A 20,932-nucleotide genomic window follows, 5' to 3' on the forward strand; every position below is an offset into this window, starting at 1 on the left:
TTGAAGGACTGGGGCTTGTCCCTACATTTTCTCACAAATTACACTCTTTATGACCCTCATGACACTCTCGGGCTGAGTTGCTGTTCTGAGGGACGGATGTTACCTGGCGGGGACACGCCACAGTCGCGCACACGTAGTGCCGCGCATCCACTGACGGCCGCCAGAGGGCGCGCGAGACCGAGACCCGCGCCACTGCCTTGTGGTAAAGCCGCTGGGGGCGGGGGCGGGGGCGGGGGCGGGGGCGGGGGCGGGGGCGGGGGCGGGGGCGGGGGGGGGGAGCGGGCCACAGCCTTGGAGCCCGTGAGGGGCGGGGCCGCAGAGGGGTCACCTTCCACAGTGCACAGGATCTTCCTTTCCCCAGTTACCATCCGCGTTGCTCCCTCTCGACGTAGGCGCTTCACCGTGTCGGTACAGTACATGCACTCCGTCCTCTGTCTCCCACCCGCCCTGTCCTTATCCACCCCTCGTTCTTCCGCCCTCCTTTGCGTCGCTGCTTCCATCCCAGCCCTCCTTTGTGTCCCCCTTTTCTCCACCCTCCTTTGCACCTTGCATTTTCTCGTGCTCCCTTTCACTCCCGTTTCTCGCCCTCCTTTGTGCCCCCATTTTCGGGCCGTCAGCCCCTGGCTCTGAGGCTCCTTATTTTAAAAGACCATTTAGAGAAAAACATGGAAGGACATACTCCTAGCTGTGAACATGGACCGCGGGCCAGGGAAGAGACAGTTCTTCCATGAATATCTTGCTTAGTTCCACCTGTTCCAGGACACAGAAGATTTGGCATTCATTAGATTAATTAAAGTGTATAGTATTTTCTTCCTTTGAGCAGGGCCTTGGGGGTCAAGAAGATTCTGAAAGCCCCGAGTCCTCTAGGACCTGGACGCAGACGCACTCCAGCCCAGGGCAGGACAGGGAGGGTAGGGTTGGTGTAGCCTGGACTTGGATGGCATGGGGAGCAGTGTGGGTTAGGGGCTGCAGAAGGTGGGCCTGTGGGCTTTCTGCCCATATGCACAATTTTTGCCCCAAAATGCCCTCTGTGTCTCTGTTATCATCAAGAAAATCCCAGAGATAAATGACACATGAGCTCATGGACAATCACTAACAGCTTTGACAGAGCAAGCAAACCTCAGATGGAAAAGGACGGGTTCTTGGGCAGGAGTCACAGGTTCCCACTTTCATGACACTGTTGTAGCATCAAAACCCAGCCTTGGTCCTGCTTCCTGTGTGACCTCAAGCAGTTATCTCAGCCTCTCTGAGCCCTGTGAGAATGATGAGACAAATGAACTAATGTGTGGTCAGGGGTTTTGGAGACCCAGTAGCTTGTAGTTAGATTCCTGCATCATGGTGCCTCTTGATTCACTCTTCTACACTGGTTTCTTGAGCACCTGCTGTGTATCAGGCTTTGGGAATACTGCTGTGAAGAGGACAGCCAAGGCCCCTTCCCCCTTGTAGCTCCCCAGTCTAGCAGGGGGCAACAACCACATAAGTGGTCAGTACTGAGCACTTGACCCCCAGGACCTTGGTGGCATCTGGGGATCCCAGGGTAGCACACCATGCATGTCTTTTTCCACCGCTCATGCATCCTATTTGGAGGAGCCAGCAAGGAGGCAGTTTGGGGCACCTGCTTCCCTGGCACCAGGAGCCTTGCTCTGGCATCTAATTGTGATGTGATAAAGGGTTATAACTGGCTGGACCCCCTCCCCTGCACATGATCAGGCAGCCAGGACAGAGAGGGGTAGAGCAAGTCAGCTTTACTGCCCCCACATCCCAGACTCTATTATCTCAGGAAACAGTAGCCCGGAGGCTTAGGAAGATGCCGACATAAATGTTCAGGGCACCCCTGTCTGGACAACATGGCTGAAACCCACACACCCTATTCTTCCTTGAAGAGACTGTTAGCTTTCCTCAATGGCTTCATGGCTGTAAGTATGTCACAACCCAGGCCCCGAGGCTTTGCAGCCCTTCCTCCACGGCTAACTCCCTCAAAGACAGAAATAAGTTGATCCAAATTCATTGGCATCCAGAGCTGTGTTCTCCGGGGAAGCAGGAGGGATGTAGGGCACACTGACAAGGAGCAGGACACGTGGGGAACAGGCGTAGCCTCTGCTGACCCAGAGCTGGTGAAAATCACAGGAGTGTGAGCTGGGAGCCCAGAGTCTGCGGAGGGAGAGTGGCTCTAAGTCAAATCCTGCAGAAAATGAAATTGTTTGGGGAGGGTAGGAGGGAGTGGTCATTTTTATTGTCCTTGAAAATCCTGCAGAAAATGAAATTGTTTGGGGAGGATAGGAGGGAGTGGTCATTTTTTTCGTCCTTGAAATTTTTCAAACCATTTTTTAGTTTCTATAAAAATAACTCTAAATGTGCATTGTTTAAGAAGTAATTGTTTTTATACAGTTCTAAGGAGGCGCTACCAGGAAAGAGAAGGATACTAAGTATCAGTCCTCTTGTTATCTGTACTGTGACATTTCAATGGGAATTAAAGGGGGCAGTGAATTTAAAGGGCTTATGCTTAATCATGAAAACACTGCTCAATAAAAATCATCATTAGGTCTTTCCAGAGTTTTCTATATTCCTTTTAAAAACAGTGTAACAAACATGGGATGCTATGACTTTACAATCCACTTTTTTTCCTTTAAAAATTTTTTTGATGTTAGTCCTGGCCAGTGTGGCTCAGTTGATTGGAGCGTTGTCCCATGCACCAAAGGGTTGCGGATTCAATTCCTGGTCAGGGCACATATCTAGGTTGCAGGTTCGATTTCCAGTCAGGGCATGTACAGGAAGCAACTGATCGATGTTTCTCTTTCACATCAATATTTCTCTTTCTCCTTTCCTCTCTCTAAAGATCAATGGACATATCCTCAAGTGAGGATTTAAAAAAAAACTTAACTTTAGCCCGTGCTGGGTACTCGGTTGGTTAGAGCATCTGTCACTATGTTAAGGTTGTGGGTTTGATCCCAGGTCAGGGCACATATAAGAATCAACCAATGAATGCATAATAAGGGGAACAACAAATTGATGTTTCTCTCTCTCTCTCTCTCCCTCTCTCTCTCTTTGCCGTCCTCTCTCTCTCTCTCTCTAAAACCAATTAAAAAAATTAACTTTACCACTTTTGAGTAGACTTTATTTTTTAGGGCAGTTACAGGTTCCCAGCAAAGTTGAACAGAAGATAAAAGAGATTTTCCACACCCATTCCCCTACACATGCACAGCCTCTCCCGTTATCAACACCCCCACCAGAGTGGTGTATATGTTATAACTGATCAACCTACATTGACACATCATTATCACCCAAAGTCCATAGTTTACATTAGTGCTTGGTTTTGCACATTGTATAGCTTTTGACGACATATCCACCATTTTAGTACCATATTGGCAGTGATTTTCTACCTTTTTTATCTTATGGCACACATAAACTAATTACTGATATCTGTGGCATGCCAAAAAATATATATTTTGCCAGTCTGACCAGAAATATGTATAATTTTGTTCCAGTCACACTGGATGGCTATTGTTGTGTTGGTAGTCATTTTTTATTTGACAATCTATGGGAAAAGAGGTCAGTGCCCCTGACTGAATAGTCAGGTATTGCATGTTTTAAAAGTTCTTGTGGCGCACTGGTTGAAATTGTTGCCATAAGGAGTAGTTTCACTGCCCTAAAAACCCTCTATGCTCTGCCTATTCATCCCTCCCTCCCCTCTAGTGCCTGGAAACCACTGATCCTTATACTGTGTGCCTAGTTTTGACCTCCCAGAATGTCATATACTAGAATCATGCACCATGCAGCCTTTCCAGATTGGCTTCTTTCACTCAGCAATGTGCCTGTAAAGTTCCTCCGTGTCTTTTCATGGCTTGAAAGCTCATTTCTATTTAGTGCTAATATTCCACCATCTGGATATACCACAGTTTATTTGTCCATTCACCTGTTGAAGAACATCTTGTTTGTTTCCAATTTGGGGCAATTATGAATAAAGCTTCTGGAAAAATTCATGCGCAGGTTTCTGTGTGGACATAGTTTTAAAAAATATTTATTCACAACAATACATTTATTGCATTACCTTAGAGAAACAGAGAACTGTTTATATACTCAATTTTCACATATAAAACTTCTGGTACAGCTACGGTTCTAACACGGCAATTTGAGAACTTCTGCAGCAAGGCCTCCAGTTTATCAAGTCTGTGTGTGGACCCAAGTTTTCAACTCTCTTGGGCAAATAACAAAGGGCCTGACAGATGGCAATCCACTTTTTAAGAAACTTTTAAGGCATTGAAAACATCTTTTTATATTAATAAAACGTCCTGCTACAAGAGAGATCAGCAAAGCATAGCCAGATAGATATTTAGATAGATACATAAAATGTATTTGTAAATTTTAAAACATGTTTACAAATTGAGCCAGCTACACTGGCTCAAAACAGAACTTACAACCTACAAAACTCATAATATCTGGGGCTTTTTAGGAAAAAAATTGCCTTCTCCTTGTCCTACAGCATCATTTAAAGTAACAGTCTATGGTCCCATTGCATGGTTCCTATGATTTAGCTACCCTCTCTGTCTCATTTATTACTTCAGTAATTTTTGATGTTTGTCCTTAACGAACATCCAAGTACTGAGCCAAATATGTCATTGTTTCCCTTAGGCTGAATATTTAGAAATGGAATTTCTAGGTAAAGGTTTTTTTTTTTTTTTTACCATAAAACATTTAAGTCTTAAATATAAATAGCAAGCCCTCCCCCCTCCCAATTTATTGCCTGGCAGTAATGTATCAGAATGTTTCTCCACATACTAACACAAGGTATTATCATTTTTTAACTGTTTTTGCTATTTTATTGACCTTCACTCTCCTCTTCCCTTCCCCTGGAAAGTTCCTTTTGTAGCCAATTAACAGACTGCTTTTCCCTTTCTGATTTCTGTTCTAAAGATGTCTGGCGTGATCCTCATTGGCCTGGGCATCTGTGTCAAGTTCAAAGGGGCTGTCCTCACAAGAGTCCTAGGGCTGTCCTCTGCATACCTGCTCCATGTTGCCTGCCTGTGTCTGGTGATGGGCTGCAGCACAGTGTTGCTTGGCTTCACTGGGTGGTACGGAACAGCCAAAGAAAGCAGAGGCACTCTGTTGTTTGTAAGTTGGATCTGCATGCAGACCCCAAAACTTTCTCCTCACATACAAATCCTTCACTGCTTATGCTGCAAATCTCTCCCATCTCTTAGCTTACAGAGTTTATGCTGTCTCCTTTGATGACATCAATACATCCGTGTGTGTGTGTGTGTGTGTGTGTGTCTCACTTAGAACTCCTTTCCTACCCAAGGTCACAAATTATACTCTCCTATGTTTCTTCCCATAATTTCAAGTCTGCTTTCTCACTTTTAGCTCTGTAGCCTTTGGAGTTTAACCATGTGTGTGGTGTGAGGTAGGGATCTGATTTAATTTTTTTCCCCAGTTGGTGCCATACTGTCCCCCTTACCAAGTGGGCCTTCTGGTCTTCCTCTGTCTACATGAGTTTCCATTGTGTTTAGGTCTGTTCTGGGCACACTGCTCTTTCCGCTTCACTAACACAACACTGTTGTAATCACCATACATGCACAAGTACACATTCAAGTACATGGGGTATACAGGTGTCAAGCATGATTGTGTGAATAGCATGTCTCAGATTTTATGTGCCTTATTCTCACACACAGCTGTATGTAACACAGTTCCTCAGAATCCAGCTCCCAGCTTCCTCATTCCCATTTTCCTTAAAATCTTGTCTGAGCGGATTATCCCACCTTATGTTTAATCTGTCTCCAGTGTGTTTGTTTACCTTCCTCCACTGTTTTGCTACAACTCTCCAGTTATTTCGATTTGGGGGTCTCAGGGAGATTCTTACTTTAGTCACTGCCTAGGGCACCCTGCCCCCACTCTCCTCCTCCCTGAAGTTCCATCATCTCTCATTTTCTTTCTCAATTACGTTCAGCAAATATTTATTGGCATGTCCTGTGCCTGCAATATTTCATTTTATCTTTAATATGATGAGGACACTCTTTTATCCATAATTTCACTTGGGGGACTCCGAGTCCTCTTTCTCACACCCCACATACCATCCACCTGCAAATCCAATCTGTCCCTCCAAGCCTCTGAGACCTCACTCACAAAAGCAAAGTCTTTGATGGCATTGGGAGCCACGGAAGGTTCTGAGCAGAGGAGCAACTTGCCAGACGTGGGTGCTCACGGGCGCCCTCTGGTGTCCATGGGGGGGAGTGTGGGGAGAACGATGCAGAGGCACTGTGCTAGTCCAGGCGGGATATGGTGGAGGCTGGACCTCATGGGGTTGTGGAGGGTGAGAATGGGCAGATTCTGAATAGATTCTGAAGATAGAGCCGCTAGGACTTGCTGACACTTGGTTCTCTTAGTCACCCAGAGGCAGGGAGATAGTAATATTGATATTAATATTAATCCCCATAATCTGTTACATGAGTCATTCATCTGGGTCCTGCAACTACTAAGCCCTGCACCCATGTTTACCCTTGTGGGCTGTGGGGACCGTGAGGGTGTAACCACTGCACTCTCCTGCCTCTCTGTCAAGGCCAGATAAGCCCTGCCATCAGCCAGCCTGGTGACTCAAAGCCTAAATTATCAAACAGGTCTTAATAATAATAACAGGCATAAGTGGAAATAGATATAAGGGAAACCAGGAGCTGACCTTACTTTGCTGCCATCTGGCCTGAAGAAGCTCCATAGAACCCACTGAGACCCCTGGAGCTGGGTCTCTATATTGTACAGTTGGGGAAACTGAGGTGCAGGGAGGGAGGCGGTTTCTCCTTAATTGGTAACTTGAAGTCCTCCCCTCTGCTTGCCAAATTTGCCATTGTCTTCCACTGTGCAAGTGAATGTATTGGAAATGTTAACACCCCCTGTCCCTCCCCCTCAGTTATCACCCCTGCTCCCACCTTGGCGAGTGGCGGGCTTCTCTCCTCCTCCTGCCCGTGTTCTGTCCTCCCCAGAGTCTTTCTGCTTTCTCCCCCAGCCCCTGGTATCTGCAGCATGCAGCCTTCACTTCACTAGGAGGTCCCTACTTAAACCTTCCTGACACCCACAATGCTGGGGGTGACATGGAGGTCTAGCCAGCCAGCGCCTAAGAACACCCTACTGTTGGCATCTTGGACAGCATGTAGGAAAGCGACACAAGAAAGAACTCACACCCCCTTACCTGACTGGGTGTGGGTTCTTTCACCCCGGAGGCCATGCGGCCCAGGGGTGGGAGGCAGAGACACCCAGCAGGCTCCCAGCCCCCACCCACCCCACCCTGTGTCTTCCAGTGCTTCTTGTGCATGGCTGTCATTCTCACTGTAGAAATCACAGTCGCCACAGTGGTCCTCACCTTCCTCCCCATGGTAAGTACAGTGCTGCTTCTCCCTCTTCTGCATTAGGAAAAAACGATCAACAGAAGCCGCGGCACCCGGCCGGGAGGTGCTCGGACTCTGCGCTGCTCATGGACATCCCGGAAGAGCGGGACTGCAGGTCCCTAAGAAGGGAGATGGGGTCTTCAGAGATGGGTGAAAAGCCCAAAACCTCAGCCCTCCCTTCAAAGGCCTCAAGAATCTGGCTGAGTTAATTTGACCATCTCTCCTGCTTTTGGCCATGGAGTGGCAAGAAGTAATGGGAGAAGCTGTAAAAGTTGTTGGAGCTTTTGAAATATGCTGAAAACAGAGGGATATTTAGCAAAATCCATCCAAATGATGAAGATAGATGCTTTGACCCAACCATCCCATATTTAGGAATTATCCAAAGAGTGGCTTGTTCGTGGGCAGAATGACATACATACCAGGGTGTGCAAAAGATTGTCCCCAGCCTAATGAACGTTATTTTGTGTGTGTGTGTGTGTGTGTGTGTGTGTGTGTGTGTGTGTGTGTTTGGGGAGGTGTAATTTATAATAATCAGCATAAGAGAGACCGATGCAAGTGAAATGAAGGAAGGAGAAGGCCCTCCGTGAATGAGATGGTGTGTTCTTCAGGACACAGTGATGTCCTCATGTGTGGCCCCCCGGAGGCCCGCTCTGAGACAAGAATTTGAAGGCTCCTGGTTTATTTGAGAGCTGATCCCAAGAAGAACTTGTAGGGGACAAGGAAGTGAGGCAGGGAAGGGAATGTGGTCTGTAAAAGGTGACACTGTGGGCATCTGGGCTCAGTTCTGCTAGGGGACACTTGGGACATGATGCAGAACATGCATCTGTTTTTCCACTCAAGGGGCCAGGAAGCTGCAGTATTGATCCGCCACCTCCCACCAGTCACAGCTTGAGTGTTGCTCCCAGGACGCATGTGGCTGAAAGTCCACAGAAAGCCTTTGGTTGCTGGCAGTGGGAAGCCAGGCAAAGTATGCATGGAAATGACAAAGGCCAAGGGACACAAGCAGGGAACCAAGAGCAATTGCTACACTTGTTAGAGAACAGCCAGACGCAGAACGAGAGCAGTATAAAGCAAGGAGGAAAATAATAGGACATACTTGCTTTGACACACATAGAATGTCTCTTTGGGACACAGGAAACAGTGACAGTCTTTGTGAAGTGGGAGGAACTTGGCTGGGGGAAAAAGGTGGGAGGAGAGTTTTCATAGTCTGACCTTCTGTGCTTTGTGAATTTTGAACCACATGACTATATCACCTCTTGAGGGGAAATTTTTTTAAATTTAGACCTTTATTTAAAAAATAGAAAATTAAATTTGTTCCTTTGTGCAGAAAGAGAGATTCAGTTGCTAACGATGATATTCCAGTCTTTAGTTACAACCAAATTAGGTGTGGGAGGGGCGGTTAGTGGGTGTGTGGGCGATTGGAAAGAACAGATGATTCAAACTGGTTTGCGATGGATACAACCAGATGCACTCGACTCTGAGACCCACGCTCTCCCCGTGTGACTCTTGCGGCTAATGGTAGCCTGAACCTGTCATCCTCCTGTGCAGACCCATGGCCCAGGGGAGGAAACAGGAAGGAGGCAGAAGGGAAGCCCCCATCTCCTCTCTCTGTCCCCAAGAAACCTCACCAAATGGGGCACCTTGTTATTTTTTAAAAGGTTTTCTTTATTTATTTTTAGAGAGAAGGGAAGGGAGGGAGAAAGAGAGGGAGAGAAACATCGATGTGCTAGAGATACATTGATCGGTTGTCTCTCGTAAGTGCCCCATCTGGGGACTGAACCCACAATTCAGGCATGTGCCCTGACTGGGAATCGAACCCAGCAACTCTTTGCTTTACGGGACAATGTCCAACCTACGGAGCCACACCAGTCAGGGCAGCACCTTGCTATTTTGTGTGTTCATGGCTTCCTGTTTCATCTTTAAGGTTCAAGAAATGGCCCTGGAACACAACACTGTGACCCTGAAGAAGAATTATAGAGGTTACAATGAGCCAGATGACTATTCCACAGAATGGAACCTGGTCATGGAAAAGGTGAGATTCAAATCTTGTTTTAGTGTGGTAAAATGCACATAACATAAAACTTACCATCCTCACCATTTTTAAGTGGCAGTAAGTACATGCTCATTGTTGCACAACCATCCCCACCATCCATCTCCAGACTTTCTCATCTTCCCAAACTGAAACTCTGTCCCCATTAAATGCTAACTCCCCTGCCCATCCCCCAGTCCCTGGCACTGACCATTCAACCTTCTCTCTCTGTGAACCTGATTCCTCTAGGGACCTCACGTAAGTAGAGTCTTAGAGCATTTGGCTTCTCAGGACTGGCTTATTTCACTCAGCAAAATGTCCTCAGGGTTCATTCATGTCATAGCATGTGTCAGAATGTCCTTCCTTTTTAAGGCTGAAAATATTTCATTGTATGGGTACAGCTTGCTTCGTCTATCCATGCACCCATCGAAGGATGCTTGGGTTGCTCCTGCCTTTTGGTGGTTGTGTTCCCACCTTTTGGCTCCTATGAACATGGGTGTTCAAGATCCTGCTTTCAATTCTCTTAGGTGAGCGATTTCCAGCCTTTCCATCTCATAGCGCACGTAAACTAATCACTAAGTTCTGTAGCACACCAGGAATATATTTTTTGCTGATCTGACAAAAAATTAGTACCAGACAGAGATCGTTGTGTTGGCTGTTGCCATTTTTTAATTTTACAATCTAAGGGAAAAGAGGTCAGTGCCCCTGACTGAATAGTCAGGTATTGCACGTTTGCATGTTTTAAAAATTCTTGCGGTGCATCAGTGTGCCTGCCATGGCACGCTGGCTGAAAAATCGCTGTTTTAAGTATACACCCAGAAGTGGAATTGCTGGATCATGTGGCAGTTCTATGATTAATTTTTTTGTTTTTGAGGAATTTCTACACTGTTTCCCACAGCGGCTGCGCCATTTTACATTCCCACCAGCAAAGTGCGAGGGTTCCAGTTTCTCCACATTCTTGCCAACACCTTTTTTCTTTTCTGACAGTAGTTGTCTGCCTGAGTGTGGGCTAGTGAGACTGACAGTTTGAATCTTGGTTATTTAAAGAGCAAGACCAGCCTCCTTGTGTCATCGAAGCTCCTCTGAGGCCAGGGAGAGCTGGGGAGGGGAAGCTCTCGCCTCTTCTTAGGGAGGCTTCACATCTTTTCACATCCCAGTCTTGGACCCAGGAACTGCTATGGGGCTTTGGAGGTGACACACAATGAGTAGAGGGCTTGTCTGCATCCCAGTTTTAGCTTTTCAAGCTTGAGACAGTAGAGATATACCTCTCATGCATTCATTCAGCCCTCCAACTAATCTTCATTGATCACTTACTATGTGCTGGACACTCTTCAGAGTTCTGGTGACACAGCTGGGCACAAAACTGAAATCCTTGACATTCCATTGCTGATACTTTAGTGGGCAGATGAGCAAGAAGCTACCAAGTAAACATTGGTATAAGGGGTGATAAATGCTATGAGGAAAAACAAGACAGGGGAAAGCTATAGAGAGCAAGAGCTTTTTTTGACTTGTAAGTGCTATTTGTCGCCTATTTTCAGCATACAGTAGAATGGCCAGTCCTGGTCTCCTGGAAGTTAGTTAAGGGTCATGTGATGAGATCTGGCCAATGAGCTGTAAGCAGAAGTGATGTGCGTCATTTCCAGGTCAAATCAGTTAATTGTCGGTCCCAGGCTCTCTGGAATTCTCTTCTATTTCACAATAGTGGAAGAATCTGGATGGTAACTGCTCCATCCACTTGAGTCTTTCAGTAACCGATGAACAGAGTTTTCCTGCCAACTTGTGATGAGCATGTGGTATGAAGAGAAACAAATGGCTGAGATGAGGAACTGTTTGTTCCGCAGCATCACTTAGCTGTCAGCCTGATTGATACAGGGGTTATGGCTAACTTGGAAGGAAGCGTCAGAGCATACCTTCCTGAGGAGGAACATTTGAACAGAGATCTAAATGAAGTGAAAGAGAGAATCATGCACTAGTCAAGAAAACAGCATTCCTAAAAGAGAGAACATTCCATCTAAAGGCCCTGAGACTAGCACTTGCTAAGTGTGTTTGAGAAACATCAAGGAGACCAGTGAGGCTAGAGCTGAGTGAGTAAAAGGGAGCATGGGCAGAGATGAAGACCTGGAGGTGACAGGGCAGGTCATGTGGGGCCTGAGGTTGGCATGTGCCTGCTGTGTGTGCGGACCATGGTAAGGAGTTCAGCTTTGACCTCAAGTAAGATGAGAACCATGGAGGATTCTGAGCCCTAACTTGGGGGAGGGTAAAGGATGCATTTAGCCCAGGCCCTGGAATATTGTGACTGCTCTAAACAGTAGCCATGGTGACTGCAATTTCTACTGTTTCTGTTATTTTAATATTTGAAAGGAAGTCTTCAAGTGTTTATTTTCCTCTCTGCAGCTGAAGTGCTGTGGGGTGAAGAACTACACAGATTTTTCTGGCTCCTCCTTTGAAATGACAACTGGCTACACCTACCCCAGGAGCTGCTGTAAGTCCATAGGGACTGTGGCCTGTGATGGGCACAATGCATCCACAGATGTCATCTACCAGAAGGTAACTCAAGATTTGATTGGCCAACCCCATGGTAGACCCTGAGAACTGGCGACTTTGATAAAAATTGCATATTTGTGGGGACCCCAGCCCAAAAGGGTTGGGGGAAAGAGACAGCCACTCTCATTGGGTGTTCAGTTCGTTTTGTCCGCACAGTCTTGGAAGTTAGGGTCACCATCTTTGTTTCACAGATGGGAAAGTGATGCTCAGGGAGGGGACATGAATGGCTCAAGGTCACATGGCTTTGGGATTTGAGGCCACATTGGCCAGAGTGCATTGCTTGGGCCACACTGCCTGCAGTACAAGGAACTTAAACTGCAACAACAGTGACACGTGGTCATCATAATAATAAGGAAGGCCATGTGACTGGGCATTCACTTTTTAAATTCAATCCCTATTGCATCCTTCCAGGCTCTTCTCCCATTTTACAGATGAGGAGACTGAGGCTCACAGAGCTTCCCACAGCCATGGAGTGGTGGAGCTGGGCTTTAAACCCCACCTCCAGCCTTCTCTTGACCAATGAACACAACGATCTTCTCTGAGGGAATTAGTAGGAATCATTCATTAATTCATTCATCTCCCTGAATGGCTCCTGCTGGGAGCTGGATCCTGTGGATTTGGCCAGGCTGAGTCCCAGGGCAGGCCTCTGAGATGAACATGGGTCACATGCCAGTCCACTGGACCCTGCACAACCTCCTCTTCTCGCACTCACTCCCTCACTCATGTAGCCAAACCAGCCTCCATGCTGCAGTGCACCTGCACCAGGCACATGCCGGCCTCAGGACCTTTGCAGGGGCTGTTCCTTCTGCCTAGAATTCTGTTCCCCTAAATGTCTTCCTACCTCACTTCCTTCTATTCTGTCTCCATTGTCAGTTCCTTGGTGAACTGTTCCAGACCTCCTCTCTATGAAAGGATCTCCCCCCAGATCACCATCACCCTCCATCTCCTTACCCTGCTTCAGTGTCTGTCGAGTGTTTAATCAGTACCTATTACCTGTTTTCCTCACTCAAATGCTGGCCTCCACAAGGCGAGAATTTTGTCTGTTTTCTATATTGCTGGGTGCCCAGTGCCCAGTGCCCAGTGTTCACTTAATAAATGATTAAGTGAAGGGGGCCACTGTACTGCCAACAGTGAGCTCAAGGCAGCCCAAGCTTCCAGAAACAAGGAGTGCTGGGGGCCGAGAAGGCAGGGGGCATCTTAGTGACCGCAGCAAGAGGAGCGGAGGCTGCTCTGCTCACCCTCTCTGTCTGGTCTCTTCATCTGTCTGAGCCTCAGTTTCTTCACTTATAAAACAGTGAAAAGGAGTACCTACCTCATGGGGCTCTAGTGAGAAGTGAGTGGGAAGGTGCTGGATACACAGTAGCCTTATTGCTCATATGTAAAGAACACTCAGAAATAACGAATGGTTCCTGAATGCTGGCTCTGTGGCAGGCCACTTCTGTGTACTTTGTGTAGATTCTTTCTTTCAATTCATATTTACAGAGAGGCACAGAAAGGAGTAGTGACCTCCCCAAGGTCACATAGCTAGTACTACCTCGGGACATCTTACTCGCCACAGTTGGATGTCAGCATCCATGGATACAGGGGAGTGTTCTGGGGTGTGTGTTGGAAGAATGAGGAGGCTAGGAAGATGCTGGAGTGTTGCAAGGCAGTCATGAAAGAAGGGGCCAAGGTCCTTGTGGCCTGGTCCCTTTATCCTCCCTGTACCTGAGAGCAGTTGAATGTCCTGAAAAGGATGGGTAGTGGCGAGGCCTTGGAGTCTGAGCCCCTGACCAGGTCCTGCCTGCTTCAATATTTGTATTCACAGGGCTGTTTTACCACGCTCCTGAAAATAACCAAGGCTCAGAGCTTCAACCTGAGTGGGGGTGTGCTGGGGGCAGCAGTGTTACAGGTAAGACCCAGCTCAGGGGCACACGGAACTCTTTTACTGAGCACCTACTATGTGCCAGCCACTGTTCTGAACCCTGAGGACACAGCAGTGACAAAAAGACAAAAATTCCTGCAATGTGACACTGACATTTCAGTGGGAGAGGCAGTAAAATATGATGATGGAATAGAGAAGATTAGGAATGGACTGTCTGAGGAGGTGACAGTTGGCCCTAACCCTAACCCTAACCCCCGATCCTAACCCTAACCCTGAGGAGGTGAGGAAAAGCCATGTGTGCATATGAGGAAGACAAAGGGAACAGTTGGTGCAAAGGCCCTGAGTCTGGGATAAGCTTGGCTTACTCCAGGACCAGCAGGGAGGCCCCTGTGGCTGGAGCAAGATAAACGGGAAGGGTGGTAGGGGGAGATGAGGGCAGGGAGTTGGCCTTGTGGGCTGCAGAGAGGGGCATGGCTTTATTCTGAGTATGACAGAAAGCCAGTAGGGAGGTTTGAACATTCCCTTTCTTGCTCCCCAATCTACTGAGCACCAACTATGTCCAGGTACTATTGTAGACACTAGGGATACAACTTTGAAGTAAAGGAACAAAAACTTCTGCTCTCATGGAGCTGACCTTCTAATCAGCAGGTATAGATAATAAATATGATTTTTAAATTGGAAATGTATTGTATGATGGTGATAAGTGTTCAGAAGTACAGAACTGGGGAGGTGATTTTAAGCAGGGCGATCTCATTAATGGTTCACTTAGAAAGCATGGGGAAGGCACATGAGTGCTGGGGCCCCCAGACCTGATTCAGGTGAGAAACAACTTATCCTCACTCTTCATCCAGCTGATGAGTCCCGCCTACACGTCTCCAGTGGAAGGCCTGAGTGGGCAAGGAGGGTGCTCTGAGCTCAATGCCTAGTTACGTCACTCACTAGCTGTCTGACTGCAAGGCAGGACTGCAGCCTCCCTGGTCTGTGACATTGTTGGTTGTTAGGCATTGATGGGGTGGAGCACATCAGAGGCTTGGCACAATGCCCTTTGATTCTGGGAAGTTATGGTCATTGACTCAGAGGGAGGTCTTACCCAAGGCAGGGATCACAGGGGCGCAGTGGCAGAAAGACACTGAGTTTTTCATGCGCCACTAGAGATGCTCGAAGGCTACTCTATGGAAACACAATGCATGGGAGTTATTTTCAGCCCTGAGTCTGTCCACGGAGTGGGTCCTTGCTCAGGGCTAAGTTCGGGTAAACATCAGGGAGAAAAATAGATTTTTTGTTAAAACTTTTCTTCTCCTGTCTCATTTAAAGATAATTGGAGGCGGCAATAACTATAAAACTGTATAAAACTGTGTTGATAGACTTATGTTCAGATGTAATCCACATGACAATAATAGCACAGAGAAGGTTGGAGTAAACGACATAGAAGCAAAGTTTTTGTAGGCTACTGAAATTAATTTACTCTTAATCCAAACTAGATTGTAAAAAGTAAAGATGTACATTGTAATCCCCAGGGCAACCACTAAGAGAATAACTTCCAAATATAGTAAAAGAAACAACAAAGGAATTAAAATGGTGCACTAGGGAATCTGTAATGCAGACAGAGACATGATGGATGCGTAGAAGGAAAATAACAACAGCAAGAAAGGCAAACGGAAAACAAATAGCAAAATGGCAGCTATAAATCCCACCTTCTCAGCAATTACATCAAATGTCAAGGGATTAAACCACTTAACTGTATACTTTAGAAAGGTGAATTGTATGATATACAAATTACATCTCAATAAGGCTGTTATTTAAAAAAAATTCTCCACCTCTTTGAACCCTCAAGAAGTTTCTCCCATGTGCTCCCCATACTGACTTTCAGTATACAGCAGTGTTTTTCTGCAGATCCTCACCAATCAAGATATGGATAGATTTCATCTGAGTCTTTTTTTAATTTTTAAAAGATTTTATTTATTTTTAGAGAGAGGGGAAGGGAGGGCGAAAGAGAGGGAAAGACACATCAATGTGTGGGTGCCTCTCACACGCCCCCAAATGGGGACCTGGCCCACATCCCAGACATGTGCCCTGACTGGGAATCGAACAGGTGACCCTTTGGTTCCCAGGCCGGCGCTCAATCCACTGAGCCACACCAGCCAGTGCTGACTTGTATTTTAAAAGGGGGTATTTTCTGTTGTGCAAATTTATATTAAATATGTGTTTGCAAACTATACCACACTCTCTTCCACAGGGAGGGATCCCAGCACAAATCGGCCCCCACATTGTCCTTTTATCTCCAGCTTGGTCCAAATTGTCTACAACTTGGCCCCGAGGGACTTTGGCCATCTGTAAAACCCTGCTCCTGACAGGGTGCTCCCCATCTCTGTGTATCCAATTTGATTCAGGTTCCAGAAGTCCTTAAAGTTGGTTCACTGTTTCTTTCTTCTCCCATTTCAGCTGCCTGGAATTCTTGCCACCTTGTTGCTGTTTGTCAAACTGGGCTGACAGACCTGAGGAGGACAGGACACCTGGGCCCACCTGGCTGCGGAGCTGTGGTATCATTTTTCTCTGTGGCACTCACTGATTTCTGAAGGGAGATTGATAATACAGAGTTGGGAAACCCCTGTCATCCCGACTCCTTTCTCTTTCGCTCTACATTTTCACACTAGCTGGCAATGACTTTAGTGCTAAGTACCTGAATGGGATGACACGGCCTGCCTTCTCGTGCACCTGTCTTGTTTTGTAAATTATTATGTGAAAAAAATCTAAAATATTCACAAAAGATAACTTGTTCAAAGAAACCCCCATATATACCTAACCCAGATTCAGCAGTCACCAAGAGTTTGATGTTATTTAATTATCCCATTTTTCCCTTGATGAATTTAAAATAAATCTCACACAATGTTATTTTACCCCTTCATACTTCAGTACACATTTTTTAAAATGTATGCATTTGTGTTCACAATCCTGTCATTATAAGAACAGACTGAATATGGGTATTTCTCCAAAATTCAATTGTTGAAACCTAATCGCCAAGGTGATGGTATTAGGAGGTGTGGCTTTGGGAGTAATTACATCATGAATGTGGAACCCTCATGAATGTGGCTCAGTGAATTGAGCACCAGTCTGCAAACAAAAAGTTTCGATTCCCAGTCAGGGCCCATGCGTGGTTGCAGGCCAGGTCCCTGGTTGGGGGCCTGCGAGAGGCAACTGATTGAGGTATCTTGCACATCGATGTTTTTCTCCCTCCCTCCCCATCTCTCTAAGAATAAATAAAATATTAAAAAAAAACAAGAGATCATGAGTGTTACTTGTGAGTGGTGTTTATAAGTGCCACTCCCAGTGGTGTATCTAAGCTTTAAACTTTGGTGCTGGGTCTTGTTAGTGTGAACCCTGAGAACGAAGGCACCCACTAAAAAAGGTTCCTAATGGATAACTGGGCTCAAATTTTTAAAAACAGCCTAACAGCCATTTCTACATAGGTGCCTCTCACACAAACTGTACTTCAGGGAGAAGCACACACTGAACTACCTGCCTTTGCACTTAACTACCTGCCTGCACTGTATCGTTGCCATCTGAGCCAGCCCTTATAAAGAAATTTCTTGAATACTATTTCAACCAATGGAATTGAGGCTGTCCCTATCTAATTAAAGCAGTGAAGCTCTGATCAAACAGAGCGGCTCTATTCTGACCAATCAGGACAGTGCCTTTTGGACCAATCAAATTGTGATGATTTGGAGTCCTCATTTACATGAGGACAGACCAATCAGGGACCAGGGCCAGGGATTTCTGTCTATATAAGCCAGCTCCCCTCTAGTTCTGGGAGCACACTTTCCCTTTACGTCAAGGGTTGATCTCTGTGTGCCGTCAGTTGTCCAGTGCTGCAACAGGAAAATTGGACTGCACTGCAGTCACCCTCTCTATGCACTGGCATGCCTGCCTGGGTCTTCGCTGTGATGGAGAGGGTGGGGGGCGCTGAGGAGCAGCAGAGATTTTTTTATCGACAGAAGCGAAAAGAAGCACAATTAACATGGAAGACATGGAGCTCTTAGCCAGGAGGAGTAATTCGCTGCTAAAATACATCATAAAGAAAAATGAAGAGATTGTTCAGTTTAACGCAGAAGAAAAAAGAAGGAAAAGCTAGAGGATGAAAACAGAAGCTCGGTGGAGCCAGCAGAGGCTGGAGAAGTGGAAAGTGAGACATAAACTGGCACCATTTGGAAAAAGCAGCCCTCAGCAGGTCGTCGTCGTCGGCAGCCGTCCGTCTCGAGACGATGGTGTAGCTTCTTAAGAGTCTATCTGCACCGCCAAAAACGGCTGTGCAGTCCGACTCGGGAGTGACACGGTATCGGTATCTGTCTCCTCCCGTGTTAAATAGACATCTTGCGATGACGCTGGAGTGTCCCCTCCAGTGAAGCTGAAGCTACAGAGCCTGGGCAGGGTGATATGGAGGGTCTGCTGTTGCCCATGCAGCAGACCCCCCCTCTCTTCGCAGCTGAAGGGTCCAAGGGAAAGACGGAGTCAATACAGCTTGGCTTCAGGTGCGCCGCAGGAGTTGCCGGTGTTGACTACAACGTCAAACCGCCTTAGGGACTCCGGCTCCGGATTTTCTGTCGGGGTTTACTCCCTTAGCCTTTCCCCTGAAGAGGTATGCCGCAAGGCAGCGGAGGTTTTTTGGAGTCAGAGTTTTCCTTCTCTGATGTGCCCTGACTGGAAGATCGAACCAGCGACACTTAGCTCGCAGGCCGACGCTCAATCCACTGAGCCAAACCAGCCAGGGTAGAGCCACCAAAAATGCATATTGCCACAAAGGGAATTTTGAAGGAAAAAGTGGAGATTTTTTAAAAAGGCGAAGAGGCTTTTTGTGTTGTATTCTCCAAGTCGTTGACCACAGAACCTAGTTTAAAAGAGAACTGGCAACTCTTAAGCAAAATGCTCCCATCCCATGTCTCACTGAAACACATAAAAAAGGTTTGTATTTGAGAGGTATAGGTTGGAAATTATATTTTTTGCAATTAATAAAATTGTGTTAGCAGTTAAACAAATAAAAAAGATTGAGGCCAGTGTTTCCCTGGCTGAGTAGAGCAGACCAGACGAGACCAGCACAAGGCAGAGCAGAGTGGAGCTGACATGGAGCACACAAAGCAGACGAGCAAAGTACAGAGCTGTCTAGCCCGAGAGTCCTGACCCCAGGGCTGTCTCACAGCTGTGCTGCTTTCTCAGCTGTGTTGAATCACAATTGAGCTGATTGCATTGAATAGTTTTCTTCTTCACCACACTCCAAATTAGGGATTCCTATTGGTGTTGAATTGGCACTAACAACCATCAGTTGACCTTAGAAACATGATAGGACCAGTTTGTGCTGGTTCTGCAATGATACCATCTCCCCATCTTCTGATTTATTGGACTGGGCTTAGGGATTTATTACATTTACCCAGGTGATTCTGTAGGGTGGCTATGGTCACAGCTGATGCTGAATAAACCAAGGGCTTCATCCAGTGACCATAGACTGAATCAATTCTTCTATTGGGGATTGCAAGTGGTAATTTATCTAATTCTTCCTTCTTCCTTTTGGGCAGATTTTGAGAAGGATAAATGGATACGTCATAGATGTTATTGTTGCAATGATCTCCCACTTCTGGAAAACATACCTAGCTTTCTTTGGAACCAGCCCACCTCTCAGATTTCAGTCCCTAGGCTAGGGGTGAGGAGGTACTCCCAGCCAGCCAATCAGGTCAGACTGAGGTCAAGTTATTGGTTCAGGCATAGGCATGGAGCCCAAGCTGGCCAAGAGACCTGGTTTGGGGACTCTTAACTTGTTTAACTCGGGTTAATTCCCATCCCCCTCTCTATAACTCACCTGGTTCAGAGGGAGCCACTTTATGGGGATGAGGGTGCTGAGAGGTGGCATGGAGATTATGTTACAGAAACCCTGGGCTTCTCCAATTGAAAACAAACCCATGGGCTCTTTAGTTAGGGGCCCAATTGCCCGCCGCCAAAATTATAACTCTCAATACCAGAGTTTAGTGAAAAGAAAAAGAATTGTTTATTTAACAGTTATATAGATTTAGTTATTTGCAGATTTCTGTTGTTAAGTCTCTTATATCCTTTAAAACACCTATAAACACATATCCTTGCCTCCCCACTACCAAACCAGGCTAGCTTTAGAAAAGTTAGAGAAACCATTTTCCTACTTTCCAAACACAGTTCAGCTTTACCAGTAGCTGCCAATCACTCAGTTCTGATTGGGGAGGTCCTTTCTGTGCTGTGGTGCCCTCCAGCTCTCAATGCAGGACCGCCTGGGTTCTCAGCCTCCTTGCAAACTGCCTTCTTCCTGCAAACTGCATGGATCTCCTCTCCTCAAAACCGCATGGCGAGAGCCTCTTAAAGCAGCCTGGAGACCCCTTCTCCAAGCCACATGGAGAAGGCCCCTTCACCAAGCCACGTGGAGGGAGCACATGAGCGAGCGAGAGTCCGAGAGCAAGTGCGAGAGTGAGAGAGAGCTAAAATGTCCGCAGCTGCTTATATATCCCTGACTGCGTCCTCTGACGCAGTGGGCGTTGCAAACACTTCTGACCATTCACAGAACCCCACGTAGGCTCTGTGTGCTTTCTCCATACCGTCCCCTGGTTCAAGACTCCTCCCATCTACCTGAGGCTTTGGATGCATTAAAGCCATTTTGCATAAAAAAGACACTAGCCACCAGGTGGAGGCATTCTAAAAGCTGCTTCCTTCTCCCCATCCCCCAGCCGCAAACTCTGGGGATTTTTGGACTCCCCTGTTTCTGTAACAATTAGAGATGAGAATCCTCCTACCACAAACTCATGGACCTAGCTCACTTCTGGGATTTGCAGTTCATTCATTCACTGAATAAACATCTATCCAGTGCCTGCTATATGTTAGAAGTAAATTATTTTCTTCTTTTAAAAAAGATCTTTTAACTTTTGTTAGAAATAGTAAAAACCGAAACCAAGGAAACTGAGATGCAAGATTTATTAAGAGGAACCTGCCGGGCTGTCTCAAAGGAGAGAACAGCAGCTGGCGTACAGGCTGACAAGGTTTTAAAGGGAGGGATAGAGGATGACTGGAACAGGGTATCGGGGCACCTAGTGATTGGTTGCGCCTGGGAGTAATGGCGCG

The 20,932-nt window shown here is 46.5% G+C and overlaps 1 protein-coding gene across 1 annotated transcript; it reads left to right on the plus strand.

Moving 5' to 3' along the window:
• The first annotated feature begins 312 nt into the window (after window positions 1-312).
• Window positions 313-16,646, plus strand: TSPAN16 (tetraspanin 16). Its single transcript, XM_090288851.1, has 7 exons — window positions 313-408; window positions 4,912-5,109; window positions 7,284-7,358; window positions 9,295-9,402; window positions 11,794-11,946; window positions 13,751-13,834; window positions 16,250-16,646. The coding sequence occupies exons 2-7, from the start codon at window positions 4,912-4,914 to the stop codon at window positions 16,295-16,297; spliced, it is 666 nt and encodes a 221-aa protein (XP_090144977.1). The 5' UTR covers window positions 313-408; the 3' UTR covers window positions 16,298-16,646.
• The last annotated feature ends 4,286 nt before the right edge of the window (window positions 16,647-20,932 follow it).

This window comes from Furipterus horrens, unplaced genomic scaffold (genome assembly GCF_987537825.1).
Source record: "Furipterus horrens unplaced genomic scaffold, mFurHor1.1.pri manual_scaffold_10, whole genome shotgun sequence".
Lineage (NCBI taxonomy): Eukaryota > Metazoa > Chordata > Mammalia > Chiroptera > Furipteridae > Furipterus > Furipterus horrens.

Bases quoted from the DNA above. Each gene is read 5' to 3' on its own strand.
- TSPAN16 (XM_090288851.1), top strand. From the start codon at position 4,912: ATGTCTGGCGTGATCCTCATTGGCCTGGGCATCTGTGTCAAGTTCAAA. The intron at 5,110-7,283 runs GTAAGTTGGATC...TGTGTCTTCCAG, and splicing joins GCAGAGGCACTCTGTTGTTT to TGCTTCTTGTGCATGGCTGT. The intron at 11,947-13,750 runs GTAACTCAAGAT...TTGTATTCACAG, and splicing joins CAGATGTCATCTACCAGAAG to GGCTGTTTTACCACGCTCCT.